The sequence below is a fragment of the Microcaecilia unicolor genome, chromosome 1 (assembly GCF_901765095.1).
Source record: "Microcaecilia unicolor chromosome 1, aMicUni1.1, whole genome shotgun sequence".
NCBI classification, from domain to species: domain Eukaryota; kingdom Metazoa; phylum Chordata; class Amphibia; order Gymnophiona; family Siphonopidae; genus Microcaecilia; species Microcaecilia unicolor.
The window spans coordinates 738,158,852-738,177,712 of NC_044031.1; the positions used below are offsets into that span (position 1 = coordinate 738,158,852).

At 41.4% G+C, this 18,861-nt stretch overlaps 1 protein-coding gene across 1 annotated transcript in view; it reads left to right on the forward strand.

Annotated features, from left to right (window-relative positions):
• Positions 1-15,484, forward strand: part of TICRR (TOPBP1 interacting checkpoint and replication regulator) — a 213,342-nt gene extending 197,858 nt beyond the window's left edge. Inside the window, 2 exon segments of the mRNA XM_030189695.1 lie at positions 11,865-11,984; positions 12,773-15,484. Coding sequence (XP_030045555.1) covers positions 11,865-11,984; positions 12,773-12,906 — 254 coding nt within the window. The 3' untranslated portion in view covers positions 12,907-15,484.
• The last annotated feature ends 3,377 nt before the right edge of the window (positions 15,485-18,861 follow it).

An 18,861-nucleotide genomic window follows, 5' to 3' on the forward strand; every position in this document is an offset into this window, starting at 1 on the left:
GCCGCCTTTTGAACCCTTGTCAAGGGCATCTCTGAAAGACCTGACGTTGAAAGCAGTCTTTTTGGTGGCTATCTCTTCAGCCAGAAGAGTTTCCGAGCTCCAGGCACTCTCATGTCGAGAGCCCTTTCTGCAGTTCACTGAGGCAGGAGTGTCTATTCGCACAGTGCCTTCCTTCCTGCCCAAGGTTGTTTCTCGCTTCCATGTGAATCAGCAGCTCTGTCTCCCTTCCTTTCGTAGGGAGGACTACCCAGAGGAATACTCTGCTCTCAAATATCTGGATGTGAGACTAGTCATCATCAGATACTTGGAAGTGACCAATGATTTCCGGAAGTCGGATCATCTGTTTGTCCTGTTTGCAGGTCCTCGTAAGGGTCTGCAAGCTGCTAAGCCTACAGTGGCAAGATGGGTCAAGGAAGCCATTGCAGCGGCTTATGTGGCCGCGGGGAAGGTGCCGCCTATCCAGCTGAAGGCTCACTCCACTAGAGCTCAGGCGGCCTCGATGGCAGAGGCCGGGTCCGTCTCCTTGGAGGAGATTTGCAAGGCGGCAACTTGGGCATCGGCCCATACCTTCTCCAGGCATTACCGCTTGACTGTGGCTGCTCGGGCGGAGGCCCGGTTTGGAGCTTCAGTGTTGCGGTCAGGGATTTCTATGTCCCGCCCTGGGTGAGTACTGCTTCGGTACATCCCACCAATCTATGGATTGATCAGCATGATGATATGGAAGGTAAAATTATGTATCATACCTGATAATTTTCTTTCCATTAATCATAGCTGATCAATCCATAGCCCCTCCCAGATATCTGTATTGTTTATATTCTGGTTGCATTTCAGGTTCAAGTTTAGTCTTCAGTTCCTGTTCAGGAGGACTTCGTGTTCAAGTTTTCAATGGATTCTTCAAGAGTTGAGACGAATTTGTGTTACAGTGAGCTGCTGCATTCCTCTCCCCTCCGTTTTACGGGGCTGGATTGAGACTTAAATTCTGCCGGCGCTCCCTCCCGCTTCGTGCGGCAGTAGGGCAGCTTTGTACCCCTCCCGCTTCGGCGGTGTTAGGGTCAGTCAGCTCCTCCCGCGGTTGCGGTTGCAGGATAAGCCAGATCCCCCCGCATCGGCGGTTGTGGTGTCCCTCCCCCGCTCCGCGGGGATGAGCTGGACGGATTCCCCTCCCCCACTTGTGTGGGGATGAGCTGGGTTAATTCCCCTCCCCCGTTTCGGCGGTGGTGAGCTGGGCAGAGTGTCCCTTTGTGGGTGTAATTCTCTAAGTGCTGAGTCCTGCGGATGGAGCTTTGATATCGACATACTGAGGAGTTTCCGGCAGCACATGACCACATATAGGGAGGCAAAAGGATTGCTCTCTATCTCCACCTGCTGGTAGATGGACACAACCCACCAGTCTATGGATTGATCAGCTATGATTAATGGAAAGAAAATTATCAGGTATGATACATAATTTTACCTTATCGTTACCTGCCCTCGACGTCATTACATTTAGACGCGAGGGCGGGGCGGGTGAGCGATGGTATTAGTTAAGTGTCATTGCTCCGCCCTCGACGTCATGACTTTTTGACGCGAGGGCGGGGCAGACACTCATGGGGAAAAATTCCGATCTACACCACCATGCAAGAGGAAGTTGCAGCTTCATTAGAACGTTGGGGTTGCGGATTATGTGCAGAAGGGGCGTGGCTGAGGGCGGGTCTATGAGTGACAGTGAGTGGTGCATGAGTGAGAGTGAGTGGTGCTGACAGCCTAGCCTACCAACAGTGCAGGGCTTCAGTGTTTTCCTGCCACAGACTGAGCTTCAGAATGTTGGAGGTGAGAATTATTTATATAGATGTGCATTTAGTAATAGTGAAAAAACATGATAGTGGTTTGGCAGTGGGATATTGTAAGGGCAGTTCTGGGTATGTGTACAGGAGTTCATATTTGTTGATCCTTGTTGTATGTCTTGTTGAAGAGATGGGTCTTCAATAGACTTCGGAAGTTGGCTTGTTCATAAGTCGTTTTTAGGTTTCGCGGCAACGCATTCCAGAATTGTGTATTCAGGTAGGAAAAGATTGACGCGTGCATTAGTTTGTATTTGAGACCTTTACAATTTGGGAAGTGAAGATTGAGGAATGTACGGGATGATTTTTTTAGCATTGCTGGGTGATAAGTCTATTAGGTCTGACATGTAGGCTGGTGCGTCTTCGTGAATAATTTTGTGAACTAGGGTGCATGTTTTTAATGTGATACATTCTTTGAGTGGGAGCCAGTACAGTTTTTCTCGTAGGGGTTTAGCGCTTTCGTATTTTGTTTTTCCGAATATGAGTCTGGCTGCAGTATTCTGAGCTGTCTGAAGTTTCTTGATTATTTGTTCTTTGCAGCCGGCGTAGAGTGCATTGCAGTAATCTAGATGACCGAGTACCATTGATTGTACCAGGTTGCGGAAGACGGTTCTTGGGAAGAAAGGTCTTACTCTTTTTAATTTCCACATTGAGTGGAACATCTTCTTGGTTGTATTTTTCGCGTGATCCTCCAGTGTTAGGTGTTGGTCAATGGTAACTCTGAGAATTTTTAGGGTGTCCGAGATTGGAAGATTCAGTTTTGGTGTGTCAATGGTGGTGAATTTGTTCATGTTGTATTGCGAGGTGAGTACTAGGCATTGGGTTTTCTCAGCGTTGTTTCAGCTTGAATGCTTCCGCCCATGTGTGCATGATGTGTAGGCTTTGGTTGATGTCATTGGAGATTTCCTTTAGATCTTGGTTAAATGGAATATAGATCGTTACGTCATCTGCGTAAATGTATGGGTTAAGGTTTTGGTTTGATAGTAGTTTCGCCAAGGGTATCATCATTAAGTTGAATAAAGTTAGTGAGAGGGGAGATCCCTGTGGAACTCCACACTCAGGTATCCATGTGGATGATGTGGTTGAATTGGATGTCACTTGGTATGATCGTGTGGTTAGGAATCCCTTGAACCAGTTGAGAACATTTCCTCCGATTCCAAAATATTCGAGGATATGTAATAGTATTCCATGATCAACCATGTTGAAGGCGCTAGACATGTCGAAATGTAGCAGTAGTATGTTCTTGCCAGTTGCAGTCGTTTGTTTAAATTTATTCATGAAGGTGACTAGTACTGTTTCCGTGCTGTGGTTAGATCGAAATCCTGATTGGGAGTCGTGTAGTATTGAGAATTTGTTTAAATAATTTGTGAGTTGTTTATAGATGCTACTGGTCTGTAATTGGTTAGTTCACTGGCGCATTTCTTTGCATCTTTGGGTATAGGAGTGAGTAAAATGTTTCCTTTTTCCTTCGGAAAGAGTCCAATTTGTAGCATATAGTTTACGTGACTCGTGAGGTCTGTTATGAATTGATGAGGGGCAGATGTCATAAGGTTGTTTGGGCATATATCCAGTTTGCAGTGAGATTTGGCAAATCTTTTGAGCGTTTGGGAGATTAGATCTTCCGATAGTATCTCGAAATTGGTCCAGGTTCTGTCTGCTGGGTCTGGATCTAGACAGTCAAGGAGTGCAGAGTAGTCTGAGGTGCTGACTGGTATTTTAAGTCGCAGTTGTGCGATTTTCTCGTTGAAGTATTTCGCGAGATTGTCTGCTCCTGGTGTATCTTTGTTGTTGGTTGTGATTGGTGTGGTGTCTAGTAATTTATTCACGAGTTGGAAGAGTTTGTGTGTGTCTTTGTAGTTCGGTCCGATTTCATTTTTATAGAATAATCTTTTAGTTTGCCTTATGGTATATTTATATTTTCTTTGGCGTTGTTTCCAGGCGTTAAGTGTTGGGTCATCTTTCTTTTTTTTCCACGCACGTTCTAACCTTCTCACTTGTGTTTTGGGTTTTTTCAGTTCTTCAGTGAACCATGGTGTTGAGTTCTTCCTATATGAGGTTCTGGTTTGAGTTGGGGCAATATTGTCTAGTATTGTTCTGCATCTGTCTTCCCAGTCTAGGAGGAATTGGTTTGTGTCTGCTTTTGTTGTCCATTTGTTATGGTAGATCTGTTGCTAGAATGTTACCGGGTCTATTTTTCCTCTCGTGTAGGTTTTTCGTTTGCCATTGGCGGGAGATGTATGCTTTATAGTGATCTGACCACGGTGCAGGTGTCCATCTTGTGTCTGTTAGTAGAAGGTTTGAGTCTGTGTCGAATTTGTGTGTGATAATGTCTTGTGTGTGTCCTTTTATGTGTGTTGGTTGTGTATTTGGTGCATGAAGATCCCATAGTTGTAGGAACTCTTTACATTCTTTGGTGCTTGTTAGGGTGAAGTCTTCAAGGTGCAGATTAATATCTCCTATTATGATAAGGTTTGAGGTAGAAACACAAGTATTCGAAATGAAGTCCATAAAGTGTGTTTGTGAGTCTTGCCAGTTGCCTGGCGGTCTGTAGAGTAGGGTTGCGTTGAGGTGTTCTTGTAGGTTTGGGTGATTGATTCTTACCGAGGCGATTTCAAGTTGTGGTAGGATGGATTCAGCTGTGGTTGTGATGGTAAACTCGGATTTGTATATTATAGCTATTCCACCTCCTCTTTTTCCATTTCTTGTCCAGTGGGTGATTTTGTATCCTGATGGGCATAGATCTAAGATTACGGGGTCTTTGAGGTCATGAATCCAAGTTTCAGTGATGAATAGAAGATCAAGATTGTCTGTAGTGATCCAGTCCGTTTCCTGATTAAATTGCCATATTACATTATTCGGTATTTGTGAGATCTGTGGGGTATGCCTTCTTGAAAAGGTGAGTCTTTAGGTTTTTTTCGGAATTCAAGATGATTATTCATGGAAAGGCGTTTTGGTAGTGTATTCCAGAGCTGTGTGCATATGTAGGAGAAACTTGACGCGTATGTTGATTTATACTTCAGGTTTTTACAACTTGGGAAGTGAAAAGTTAAGTATGTTCTGGCTGATTCAGTTGTGTTTTTAATTGTTAAGTCAATTAGTTCAGACATATAGCTCGGAGCTAGACCATGTATTATTCTGTGAACAAAGGTACAAAGCGGATACGTTCCTTGATTGGTAGCCAGTGTAGTTTTTCCCCCCGAGAGGTTTTTTGCGCTTTCAAATTTAGATTTTCCATACATAAGCCTGGCTTCCATATTCTGAGCAGTCTGTCGTTTCCTTAGGATTTGTTCTTTACAATCCGCATATATTCCATTGCAATAATCGACATGTGTTAGTACCGTTGTTTGAATCACGTTGCGAAAAGTTTCGCTCGGGAAGAATTGTTTTACCCGGATGCCTAAATTCAAGCACTGTTTGCTTACTTAAATGTACATTGTGCCATTGAATGTACACTTTCATGAGTGCTAGCAGAGCACTCAGTGATAAACGTACCATATGCACACACATGCCTTTAGCATGTAATTGCAAGGTGGAGAGGAGCATGGACGGTGTCTCACAGGTGAGGCTGAGATTTGTGCGCATAATGTATATAATACTGTAAGTTGCATGATAAGTGCCGCATTTAGGTTTTTATGCCAGTCGTTGACCTGGCATAAGTGGGCGCAGCTAAATCTAGGCAGTTTGATACTGATTTGCACTAGTATTCTATAACACTTAACATGTGTAATTGGTATAGAATTGTCCCCTTAATGATTTGTTCAGCTTTCATTTAGTTAGGTAAAGACCATATTCCACAGTTGAATAAATACTCTTGACACATCCAACTTCTCAGTTTGTGTTTTTTCTGTTACTTTAGACCAGGGGTAGGCAACTCCGGTCCTCGAGAGCCGCAGGCAAGTCAGGTTTTCAGGATATCCACAATGAATATGCAGGAGATAGATTTGCATACCATGGAGGCAGTGCTTGCAAATCTATCTCCTGCATATTCATTGTGGATATCCTGAAAACCTGACCTGCCTGCGGCTCTTGAGGACCAGAGTTGCCTACCCCCTGCTTTAGACAAACAAGGTCTTCTCTAAGCATCTATCTGAACATTTCAAAATGAAAATAGCTCACTTTTACAAAGCAGGAACAGGTTATAAAAGATTTCTTCCTTTTCGTCTCTAACACTTCAGTCCAAATTTCTGGGTTTTATATCCCTTGACCAGCGGATGGAGACGGAGAAAGAAAGTAGTTCTTTGTGATAGTAACATAGTAGATGACGACAGAAAAAGACCTGCACGGTCCATCCAGTCTGCCCAACAAGATAACTCATATGAGCTACTTTTTGTGTATACCTTATCTTGATTTGTATCTGTCTTTTTCAGGGCACAGACCGTATAAGTCTGCCTAGCACTAGCCCCACCTTCCAACCACCAGCCCCTTGATTTGTATCTGTCATTTTCAGGGCACAGACCGTATAAGTCTGCCCAGCACTAGCCTTGCCTCCCACATGTACTTCCTTAGTGTTTCTCTGTCTCCCAGGTGGATGGAATAACTGTGCAGCCTTTGACCTGGTTTTTATTTTGTGTTCAGTTGAGCCATGTTCACTAAATGAAGATTTTCCCACCGTGCCAGAGTGTTTCTCGGCTGTAAGTGCCTTGGCAATGCCTTTTGACTTATTCTCCTGAGGTAGTAATACTGGTTTCGGTTAAGTTGGGAGTGCCTTACGAGGCTTATTGCTCCTGTTTGACCAGAAAAAAAAAATGAAATCGCAAGGAACACGAGCTGAGATATCACGTAGGTTCAGAAATCCCTACTGTCTGCCCCCCTCCCCCCCCCCCCCACTTCCCGGTTATACTGAATGAATGAGTGAGTGAGTTGAATGGTTTATAGAGCCCACTGTCTAGATCACGTACAGAGGGACTTTGGTTCAAAAAGGAAATTTTATCATCTACTAGGAAAAAAGGCCCGTTTCTGACACAAATGAAACGGGCGGTAGCAAGGTTTTCCTCGGAGTGTGTGTGTGAGAGTGACTGTGTGAGAGAGAGAGTGTGTGTGTGTGACAGTGAGACTGGGTGCGAGTGTGTCTGTGAGAGAGATAGTGTGTGTGTGAGAATGAGTGTGTGTGTCAGGGGCCCACCCTCCCAGTTCCAGGATCGCCTCCCTCCCTCCCTCCCAGGGTCGTCCCCCTCCCTCCCTTGTACTCCTTTCAATTTGTAGCAAGTACAAACTATTTTATCATCTTGTAGTTCGTATCCATCCTGCCGCTAGTCGATTCGCCCTCCTTCCATCGCTTCCCAAAGAATCACGCGGAAGGATGCGGGTGAGCGTGTGGCGAGGTTGTGCTTGGGCGGAGAAGCGTGTATGGAAGAAGGAGAGAGGAGTAGGTGGAGAAAAGGGGGAAGTAATACGGCTGCAGCGGTGATTGATGTTCGGAGGCCATTACTTTTTGGTGTTTTTGATGGATGGTGCCGTGCTGTCCGGCAGTAGCAGCTTCAGCGGCTTGGCACAGGGGAGGGGGCAGGGCGCAGTCAAGCTCCTGTAGCTGAGCAGAAAGCAGCAGGAAAATAAATCATATTTTGTCTTTGTTTTAGTTCTGTTTCGGAGAAATGGATTTCACAGCATATAGCACTCGAGGGTGGGGCGATTATGAACCCTCATGTGGTTGGTCACTGCTGCTGGTGACAAACCCGGAAGTACGTGACGTCAATTCAGGAGATGGATACAGAGAGCACGAATGCGTCAAGGCTTCACTTTCTCAGCTTCAGAACGCATTTTATTATATAGGATAAACAGTCTAGAACAGTGGTTCCCAAACTTTTTTTGGATCACGGCACCCTTAGTGTCGGAGCAATTTTTTGTAACACCCCCGGCCACACAGTTCTCCCCCATGCACCATCTTTCCCTTCACCCCTATGTCAAACATTTCTCCCTCTCCAAGCAGCATCTCCCCCTCCCCCTCTGCGCGACTGTTTGCTGTATCTCTCCCACTTCTCACCGGTGCTTAGCTGGAGAGAGAAGGATGAACAAGAGTCCAGAGCTGAACACAGGAGGCAGGCAACATGATGTCCCGCGGGCACCCAGGACCCCTGATGCTGGGCGTGGGCAGCTCAGGGGTCAACTGGTGGAGAATTGGATATCATACAACTTTTACAGGATTCTCATCTCTGCTGGATTACCATTAGCTCCAACTCCTCTCCATGAAAGGCTGAGGCTGTGTAGATTCTATAAAACATCACCAAGCTTTTCAATAGCCTGCCTGCTGCTTTGTGAAAATTTTATCCTGCTGCATGTATGAATTTGTAGTCTTGCAAACTACAATCCCAGCATGTACACTGTATTAAACTTTCAGTGCCGGCAGCACAAAATGAGAAAGACTCCTTAAGATCCAGATAGCGTAAGACTGGACATTAAACTTGTTAAGATCACATCACTAATTGCAGAATTAACATTAAGCTTATCTAGTCTTAATGTGCTCCATCCAGTGGAATGATTGCATTGATTTTTTTAAAATTTGAAACAAGAAGCACTTCCAAGGGTTGTACTGTTATCTGGGGGGGGGGGGTTCCCCCTTTCTACATGGGCTTTTTCACTTTGAGTTCTTCAGCACAACAGCGGCGGTGATTCCCACGCCACTCCTGCTGTAATAGATTTGAGGCAGCGATTCACACACACTGCCTGTCGCTTCCTGTCCCCGGGATAGAGGTAAGACAACATGTGTGAATCACTGCCTCGGATCTGTTAAAGCAGACGTGGCGTAGCATAAAGCAGTCACAAAAAAAAATAAAACCGTACCTTGTATAGCTCCAGACTCCAGCGGTGGCAGGACCCAAGATTAAATGTGGTGAGTGTATGGCGTGTGGCATATGTCCTTAAGGATAAACTCCCGTCTTTCACCTGGCTCCGCGGCATCCCTGCGACTATCCTGCGGCGTACCAGGGTAACGCAGCGCAGAGTTTGGGAAACACTGGTCTAGAAACCAGAGCATTCAGGTTAGTTCTGCTACCTTTTCTACCCCTGGCTTGGGTAGGTTTGTGCATTGACATAATGGTAGCATAAACAAATAGAAATGGAGGCACGTGTTGCATGACAATGGCTCAAGAGACAAGCTTTCTCTTCTGTTGGGATGACTTGCAACTTCTTCAATACTTAAGCCCACATAACAGGATGGAAATCATCTAGGCAGTCTTCCTCAGTTGGTCGTGGAAGACATTTGAGAATTGGCAGACTGGTGGTGCAGGTCCCACAGGAATCAGTGTGGACTCCAAGGGAGACAGGTGATTCAGCAGCTGGAAAGCACAGGGCTACAGCAGAATTATGACTTTCATTCAGACATAACCAATGGATGCTTTATCTTGTGTTTCTTCATTGGTTCCTCATAGGCAATACTCTGTGAAAAATAGAGAATTTGCCTGTTTACTTTCATCCTGGTGGCTCCAGACTGGCTTGGGATATTACAGTATTTTTTTAAATTATTTATAATCTGCCATATCACACACGGCAGCAAACATTGAATAATCCCACAGAGCCACTGAAAGGTGGGGTTCTGTGCTGTTTTTCCCTCGTAATACAATACCTGTATTGAAGTCCATTGCTGGTAGAAAATCTAGCTCCATTTCATCTTACAGCTTGACTGTTTGAAGGCCTCTGTTGCACAGAATATTTTATAGTGATGATTTCTTGAGGATGCATGAGAATTCAGTTTCATTGGCCTATGTTCAAGTTTGGTGCCCTTTGATTGTAGCAAAGAGTTGTCTATTTTGTCCTGACAGGCAGTCTTTCCAACCATTTCTATTGTTTCTGCAAAGGAGCTTTGGACAAGAGATTAGCCTTTGATTTTCTGAGTGTCCAAATTTCAGCTAGTTCATTTTATAGAGCTCACATTTAGGGTTTTAAGGACTCAAAACAGTTGTCATTCGTTTAGAACTGTGGTTTCTCTAGGGAAACAATCTGATTCTTGGGGTTTGTGCAGCTTCCTTTTGTGGATCTATTAAGTAGATATACTTAGCTTAGGCCAGTCTTTCTAGTTATCCATCTGTTCAGCTAAGTGTATTTCAGAATTACAGGTGTTAACTGCAGATCCCTGCTAGCTGTTTTCTAGAGATCCACTTGCTTTTTGTGCAGTGCCATACTTCTAACTCATATGGTCACTCTCTTCAGTTGTCGTATTTCGCTCCCAGTCTTCTGAAGGAGAGAAGACAAGGAGGAGTAGCCCCTCCCCCCTTCCAAATTAAGTTCTTTAGGTTGCCTAAATGTGCTTAGGTACCTGAAAGTGACTAACTCCTTAGGAAGCACTATTCAATTTTGTTCATTGATCCTTACAAAGAAACTAAAGCTTCCAAATCATCTGTGATAGGTGGTTTAGAGAGATGGTTTCCTCGGCCTACTGATTGAAAGGTGTGCAGGTTGTAGATGTTCCTCCAGCATGCTTGAGCTTCTTCCTGGGTGGAGTTTAGAGCTATCTTTCTTGAGGACATTGTAAAGCACCTGCAGGCCAATGAGTAGGCTGTGTTTGGGCACACATTCTCTGGGCAGCCTTTACTTCCTTCCACCCACATTAGCAGGGGAGTGGGTACTTTCCACTTGTCTGGATTGGTCTGGATTGGTCTATTTATTTCCTTTATTTGATTCTTGCTAAACCAGTCCAGAACTTTTCTAGGAAGTCTAGGGCTGGAATGGGCTTGAAGGAGTTCTCATTCTTCCTCACTATAGAGAGAACCTAATAATTATTTTTAACTTTATTCATTTATTCTATAATTTCCCTTTTAACCCTGAGGATATTTTGCAGGTACAGCGGTTTGTCATTATTTACCCATTCTATTGAGCTGACATTACGATACCTACAAGTGTCTTGTGTGCATTACTCCGTTACAGTGATGATGCTTAAAAGTTGTGGTCCTCTGTATCCATCTTGTTGGCAAGGCAGCATAAACACATGTATCTGGATTGATTTAGCAGGATAAGGGGGGAAGGAAATTAACTGGTAGAATAAATGCATTAACATGTACAGTTTGATCTCATGTTTAACTTTGTACCATGGAGAGGTGGTCGGTTTTTTGTTTACTTAGGATTCATTGACACATATAATGTGATCAGGGATGCCTAAACGTTTGCTCAGAATTTCAAAACAATTGTACTCTACATCAGGAGTTCTTTGCTCACTATGGGGTGCAGGAAGAAGTCAAATGGGATGTGGAGAAGGGTCTCGAAATCTGAGGAAATTTATTGAAATTTTCTAGACAAAGTGAAGGCAGTTATTAGGAAAGTTATTGGTAGTATAGCTGTATACTATTGTGATTTTAGTGACATGTTAGCACTGTTAGAGGCTTAACAACAACAACATACAGCTGTCAGTAGTCACTACTGGACATGTGGTTTAGGAAAGAGGTATGAGGGTTTCAGTTAGAGGTACGGAAACCAAAAAAGGTTAAGAACCCCTGGATCAGATGGATTCTAATATTACTAGTCCTTGTTTCATTAATAAGAATTCAGGATGAAAATAGCAAGCTTTTGGATTCCTAATTATGGTTTGAACCGCATGAGTATATAGGGAAATCCACCTGATACTATAGCTTTAAACATTACCAGGCACCTGAGAAATCTTAGATCTCTGCATTGTAAAAATATTAATGTTATTTGGAATCTGTTGCACTGAAAAGACAGCAGAATTACTGGTTAAAATAAAACCCATTGGGCACAGCAGGCAACTGTGGAAGTAATCTTGAGACCTTTCAATGTGCCGTTGCTCAGCAGGCTTTCTACATTTAGGAGTGTAGTTATCAACATGAGCTATTGTTAAGCTGTGTTATTTTAGCACAGGTCCCTTTTTATGCAGTGAGACTAAAGGTTACTAATAATTAGGGTTAACAATAAAATAACATGTCTTAAGGGTAGTCCACATTGATAATTTCCCCCCTTTCGTGGGAGAGAAGAGGTAGAAATTAAATGTTCTTGTGGAACATAGACTTTGCTCTTGAGTTTGGGTGGGTTTCTAAATTTAATGCAAGGAGTTTAGTTTTAAATGGAAATGTTAATTGAATGTTTATATCATAATATTCCCAGGTTTAACACCACCAAACAAAATAGTGAAAAGTTCATTGTCAGCTGGTGGTCTATTGGCACTTACCCAGTCTCCCCTGCTGTACCAAGGGAAAACACCCACTTCCAAGAGAGGCGTGAGAGGTATGTTTTTTTTTTTATCTTAAATCTTGTGGGAAAATGAAAGTAAGAGCCCAGGGAAAATATTTTTGTTTCATGAGCTAGATTTAAGATACAGTAACTGAATGTACATTAATTCAGGGCTCAACAAATCCTGGGTACCAGGTTGCCATGGCGCCTAAATGGAGGGGGGGAGTTGGGGATGGTGTGAGGCATTATCCTATTTATGGAGAACCATGTTTACAGGTAGGTATCTCTGCTTTCTCTGATGGCGGCCAGAATAATGTAGCCATATCTCTGGTAACTACAAATCTGAGGGTTGCCTGGTATCCATTTTGACTAATGAGGCAACTCGAGCGTCTGTCTTTGGGTAGTGGGAAGCTCAGTTATTTTTAAAAATATTTTAAAAGGTGTAGAAACTACCCTCAGCACTCTTTGAAGAGGAAAATCAGCATCCTTTGGATTACTATATTGCATCATGGAATAGGTTAAGAGAAACCTAAGATCTACTCATATTCAAGATATTGTAACAGGAAGGAATTTGGGTTGACTCGATGGACTCTACATTCTTTGTTTGCAAACATGTTCTGTGTTGTTAAATGCTGCCACCTCATTGAGTCTCTTAAATTTTCAATTTGACCAAGAAGCTTGAGCTAATCTTGAGAGGGAAATTTTAGCATTGACATCCACAAATCTTCTAATTTTCTTTTTTCCTTTGGATACTAAAACATTGAGTTAAGTTTATAATCATCATGTGACAAGATGTGTGCATTTTTTTTAATTCATAACATTTTTTTCCATGGCTCTTCCAGATGAGGTAGACTTTGGTACTCCGAGGAAGGCGATCACAGTTCACAGCACTGCAGACCAAGGGGAGTCTCCTTTTGGCAGAGACCCTCAGTGGTCTATCATTAAAACCTACACAAGGAAGAAACTGCTGAGCTGATCTTAAGACTAAGCTACTTGATGTTCTAACATTTGGCTCTCTACTATACGTAGAACTTTCATGTGTTTGTATACTAATGCCACAGCCCAATTCAGTAGTAGTGGGTGATGAAATTTAGATACATATCTGATGTTTCATGGTTTACTTTTTTATTTTAAATAAAATTGATGTATTCCAAAATGTTCATAATTTCAGAAAAATTGACACAGCATGAAAAGTTAAAGCATGCCAGGATAAAAGTAAAGAAAAAAGTCAAAGTACATAATTTTCCATGGTATAACAATGAATCAAGTTCACAGGAGGAAGGAGGGTAATTCTATAGTATATAGAAAGAAAAACCATGCAATAAATATCAGTGTCTTGAAATATAATCCAAAGACAGATATTAGAACTTGAAACATTGTAATATCACTCTACAGCAAATGTAGTGTGAGGTGTACTCTTCATTTGAGGAGCCATTAAAAAGCCAATAAATTTATCCTTAGAAGTTTCTTTATCCTCTTAGACCAGTTCAGACCCTAGTGGATTAGGTCCTGTTATCAGAAGATAAAGGCAGAGAAAACTGAATAGTCTTATGATGACATAAGTATAAAAAGTAGTGTATCTTAGATCCTGTCAGTATTTTTTGGCTTCCAGCAGATAGTGCAAGTCAGATTGGTACAGCAAGTTTTTTTTTGTGAAAACAAGTCCAACTCCTCTGAATGCATACTAAAGCCTATGTCTTATGGTTGAGGCTGACTGGACAGGAGTTGGATTACAATTCTTTTAGTTGAGCCCTTTGCTTAGTGAAGCTGTCTGGCATAGGTTCCTAAGAGGCCTATCTCGCCCCTCCTGCATAATTTTATTTGGGCTCCTTTAATTTTATTCCCTTGCTAAGGGAATAAAGTTTACTTAAATAAGTTTCTCAGGGAGAGGAATTAAATAACAGCATCAGTGATCTCTGCGTAAACAAGAACCAGGGAATTTCTACCCTTCTGCAGTATAAGGGGAGAGCCACCAAAGCAGCAGCTATTTTTAGATGTTTTTCTTTTTTTCACACTGTGACTGGAAATATTCAGCTCTTGCAAAGATAAGCTACGCACGTAGTGAGGAGATTCTTGGTGTTGAATAGGCCTAGAAGAATCTTCATTTTTGTTTAAAAGATGCAAACACAAATAAAGCCAAAAGTTGCCATAAAAGTAATTTTGACATACATCTTTTCCTGGGACTTCCCAAATTACCTGAAGAAATTAACAAATCCATATGCCCTTCTTTTGAATTAATTACACCTGTAGACAAAGGGACATAATAGATATTAGAGATGAAACTAGGAGACATTTTTAATACTGTGGGAACTTGTTTTGAGGTGATTAAATCTATATATAGATACATTCAATAAAACTGATTTATGGACAATCTGTTCAGGACAAAATTGGTAGAAATACTAATACTTACATCTTATGCTAGAACTTTGTTTTAGTGTCTAATGTAAATTTTCACAATTCAGGAGTTCAGTCAACCAGGACTCCCTCCCCTCTGTTCTAGCTGTGATATGCCAAAGGTCCTCTAAGGAGAAGCTCTAAGGACTATAAGTTGACTCCTAGAATCGTGGGGATTCTGAAACCTTCATTGTTTTGAGAACACAACCCATGAAGCCCTTTCAAGTCATTCATCAGCGATCATCACCAGCCATTCCCGTTTTTCATTTGTGCACCAGAACCTGATTCCAGTGTACACTTTCCTGTAGTGCCTTCCCTTCCAAAATTCAAGTCCCCCCTGCACTGATTCAGTGCCTGTTCCTCCAGCTGTGTCTGGCCCTTGACCCTGTGAATCTGCAACAGGAGTAGGCAGAGCATCAAATTGAAGAAAACCTTTGGGATGTGCGAAGGTGGTGTTAAGCCCAGGTTTAGCTATATTTCTAGGTACAGGAAGACTGAATCCACACTGGGTCCAGGCATCCAGCAATGCTGGTAAAGGATCTATAAAGGTATTTATAGGGTCACAAACTGGCATGCAAGCCTCAGTGGGATAAATATTATGCTTCCCCTTTCATTTAGCCAGTTTATAAAGAAAACTTCAACTAATAAAGAGACTCGGAGGGGAGCTATCACTAAGCTTCTGCTATAGAGATGCCATTTTGGTTTTCCCCATTCAAAACCCTTAAAACTGTTAGGCACTTTTTAAAAATATCTGTCTTGAACACAATATATACTGCCATTTAAAAAAAACATTGCCTCCTTTTTATCCTTTTTGGTACTTTTCAGGATGTAGTTCATAAGGAGGAACGTGCTTATTGCTATTTAGCATCAATGATTTAAATGCCGTGTAACTAAAGTATAGGCAATCCTTCATTTAAAAAAAAAAAAAAGTTGAAGTAAACCTTTAGTAAATCTTTATGGAAGCTTTGAGAGAAGGCATACTTTGTTTGGATCCTCTTCTCTTTCATTTTTATTGGTGCTTTGCAAGTTGAGGCTCTTATGGAAACAGGCTGTATTATGTTGGAATGCCACCAGTGTAACATTGGTCAACTTGATAAGTGTAGTTTGGTTGTCTTGAACCTTGTTAGCTAGCAGGATTAGATAAGTCATCTGTGCTTGTACAAAAAATGGAAATGTGAACATCTATAAAACAGAAGTGTTTTTAGCTCTATTCCTTTTTAAATCTTTTTACTGGAATAACTATAGGATCACAGTGTACTTACACTGCAGTGACAGAGAAAGGTTTGAGCAGTAGTTTAGTAACTAGTTTAAAGTTAAAATTTGGTGTGATGTTTCATTTTAAAGTGTAGTACAATAAAATGCAAGCAGTAGCAAAAAAAGGGCAAATTGCTTTAACAAAAAGCTAGCCTCGGCACACCAGGAACTAGCTCAGTAGTATGGATTGTCCAACTTCAGTTTGCTTATGTTTTCAGCTACTGGATGGTTTTAAACAGTTAGAAATTTTCAAATTCAAAATTTATTATTCCTAGCATTGTCCTTCAGGTTCTACCAATACAGTTGTCAGTCCCTCAGAAGAGGGATTTATGCTAGTCATGTTGTTAGAATATCTGAATATTGGAGTGGAGGGAAATAATTATTTGGTCAGTCTAAATTCATTTGATGTTAATTTCCTCTGCATCAATTCTGAAATCCTCATCTTTTAGCAATTTGAGAACTGAGAGCAATTGGTCCTTTTCAAAGATAGAAATCATCATTGAGGACTAGTGTTTAACCCCCAAGTTGTACCTCCTGCCAATCCAAATGATGACAGCACCTGATGGGCAGTACACAATTTATCTGTGGCAGAATTTTCACTGCTGTAACCTCATTTTGAAATCAAACTTTCAGCATAATTATCTTTCTAAGAAGTACAGCTGTGAAATTTGTAGTTGATTCTTGCATTTCAAAACATTTTATTCATGCAGATTGTAAGATGCATAATAGAGGTATCTGCATGTCAATGAATTTTTAAAATTCCATGTCCTTTTGTGTATGTGCTCGTTTCCCCTCAATGATTGTAAATTTTTTATTGGATTGTAATGAGATGAAAAGCGGAAAGCATCTGTATATATCATGAAACTAATGTATAAACCACTAAAGAAATTTAATTTTTCTAAGGTTCTTTTGTATACATAAAACAATAAACTAATTTAAACACTGCTGGCCTTTGTAGCTTGCTGATAAAATTGTACAGGTAAATTTAGAATATATTACAAATACAAATGGAATTTGTAATAACTTGTGAGGTACAAGGCTGACCCAATAGTTCTTATTTTGTAAATACTATTCTGGCACAGGACTTTTTTGTTTTTAATTTATAACTTTATTATGTATTTGAGCAATACACAAAGTAAAAGAAATACAGAGTTCCAAAAAAAAAAAATCTCATTACAAACATTGAACATGCTCCAGTCTGCGTCAACGGAGTATCTTCCTGGTGCTTCAGGAAATACCAAATTATATAGCAGGCTTGAGTTAATATATATTATTAAAGAAAGAACTTGGAAAATTATCCAAACAGATCATTCACTTGGATTTAGATTTATCTAAAAAGAAATTCTTTAACTATAAAAGATCTAGAAAAACATAAAACTTTTCTCCAGATATCACCAGAGTTTTGTTTTTTTTTTTTTTAAATCGTGTCCTTTGAGGATTCCAAAAATGTTTGTCAAATCCAAACTATCAGGAGAGCTAATTGAATCAAAAGCCCCCTTCTGATTAACAACTCTAATACTCTGAGGTAAACAGTACACATTATTAATACTGAAAGAGTCAGCAGGCAATTGCAATATGTCTTTCATATACATTTGAAAAAAGCTCCAAGGGAGCTAAGTAATGAGTCACTGAAAAATTTAAATAATGTAAATTCCATTCACTCAAAAGTATTCTCCAGTTCATATGTAAACGAATTGCCAAACTGCCTTTGTCATCTGCAGCAATAGCAGCGTGACAGGTGTTAACCATAGATTCAACCTTTTTCACCGTATATTCAGTTATACTAATCCAACTCCGACTCTTATGATCAGACAACTAAGCTGTAGATACTTCTGTGAATTTACCTAATAATAAATTATCCTAAAGCATTTTCTCCATTCACGATATTACAGACATTACATCTGTTAAAGAAGCTTAAGCAACTTTAGCCACAGAAGTAGAATCATTAGCAGTCAACAATTTTATAGAAAGTAGAGACAGTAGTTCGATAGAACCTCTAATATTTCCTCCATGGTTACAGTCAATAGTGGGAGTGGGGGGGTTCCCCTATGGGTCACAGCCACAGGAGGAATGACCAGACCCTGAGAAGGGACTATACCCGACTCCCTAAGTTCAGCGGGTTGTGGGGAAGGTTTCTATCCCCCGAAGAAAGACACACAACTGGCAAAGGAGCAGTACTCACACTTAAAGGATGAGTTCACCACCAAGTTGTTTAATATGGCTGTCCATAGGTCCCAAAACAACTTCTGGCCTCTCAACCTTACTCCTCCCTCCTTTGCATTGCTCCATATGTGAGGAGCAGAATGGCATGCTCCGAAGAGGTGGGACTTGGGCCATGGCAGGACCACACGTTGTTAGCACAGCATCTCCACAAGTGTCCTCAGTGCCTGCACGGCAGATCTCGCTCCAAGCAGCTCTCCTGACACAGGACTTTTTTTTTTTAATTAGAGGAAAGGGAAAATATATATTTTTTTTATCATTGAAATTTTTATTGAAGATGTGTAAACACCAAAGAAGTAGATCACACCAAAGTACAACCATTACTTAATAGCACATCCAGTTTTAACATTGTAATCCCCTAAACAGTACCCCCTCCACCCAACCCCTCAAACTCTCCCCCTTTCAATACAAACAATTCTTTCATGAATACAAGTGCATTAGATTCCCAAGCTAATCAAGTGAAAACTATTGAGGACCCCCCCCCCCCCCCCCAACGCACTTCCACAGTATTGCTTAATATCTTATAATTGTTTGAGGTGTACCCATTCTTCCGCAGTAGAATCAAACCGCCCTTGTCTGCGGTCGGTTAATTTTGCCATATCTCCCACCAATTTTACCCTCATCAGCCAAATGTCTATTGTAAGTCCATTGTTCCGCTTCCAGTGAGCCGCAATAACTAGCTTTGCAGCAGCAAGACAAATCCTGTTGATCCGCCGTTGCCATTTCTTCCCTCTGTGATTTCCCCAGCCAAGAAGACACCATTTAGGGTCACAAGGGAACTGAGAGTCAGTAGCAGTAAACAAATGACCAGCTACAGCCCTCCAGAAGACCTGCAAACTTTCACATGTCCACCATATATGAAAAAAGGTCCCTGTGTCCTGACATCTCCAGCATAGATCTGTAGAACCTGGATACATAATTTTCAACCTGTCTGGTGTGTAGTACCATCTACTTACCTTATAAGCATTTTCTTTAATCAAAACACAAATAGAAGCTTTTTTCACTTCCAGACATACAGCCTTCCATTCATTCAAGCCCAATTCACATCCCAAGTCCTGCTCCC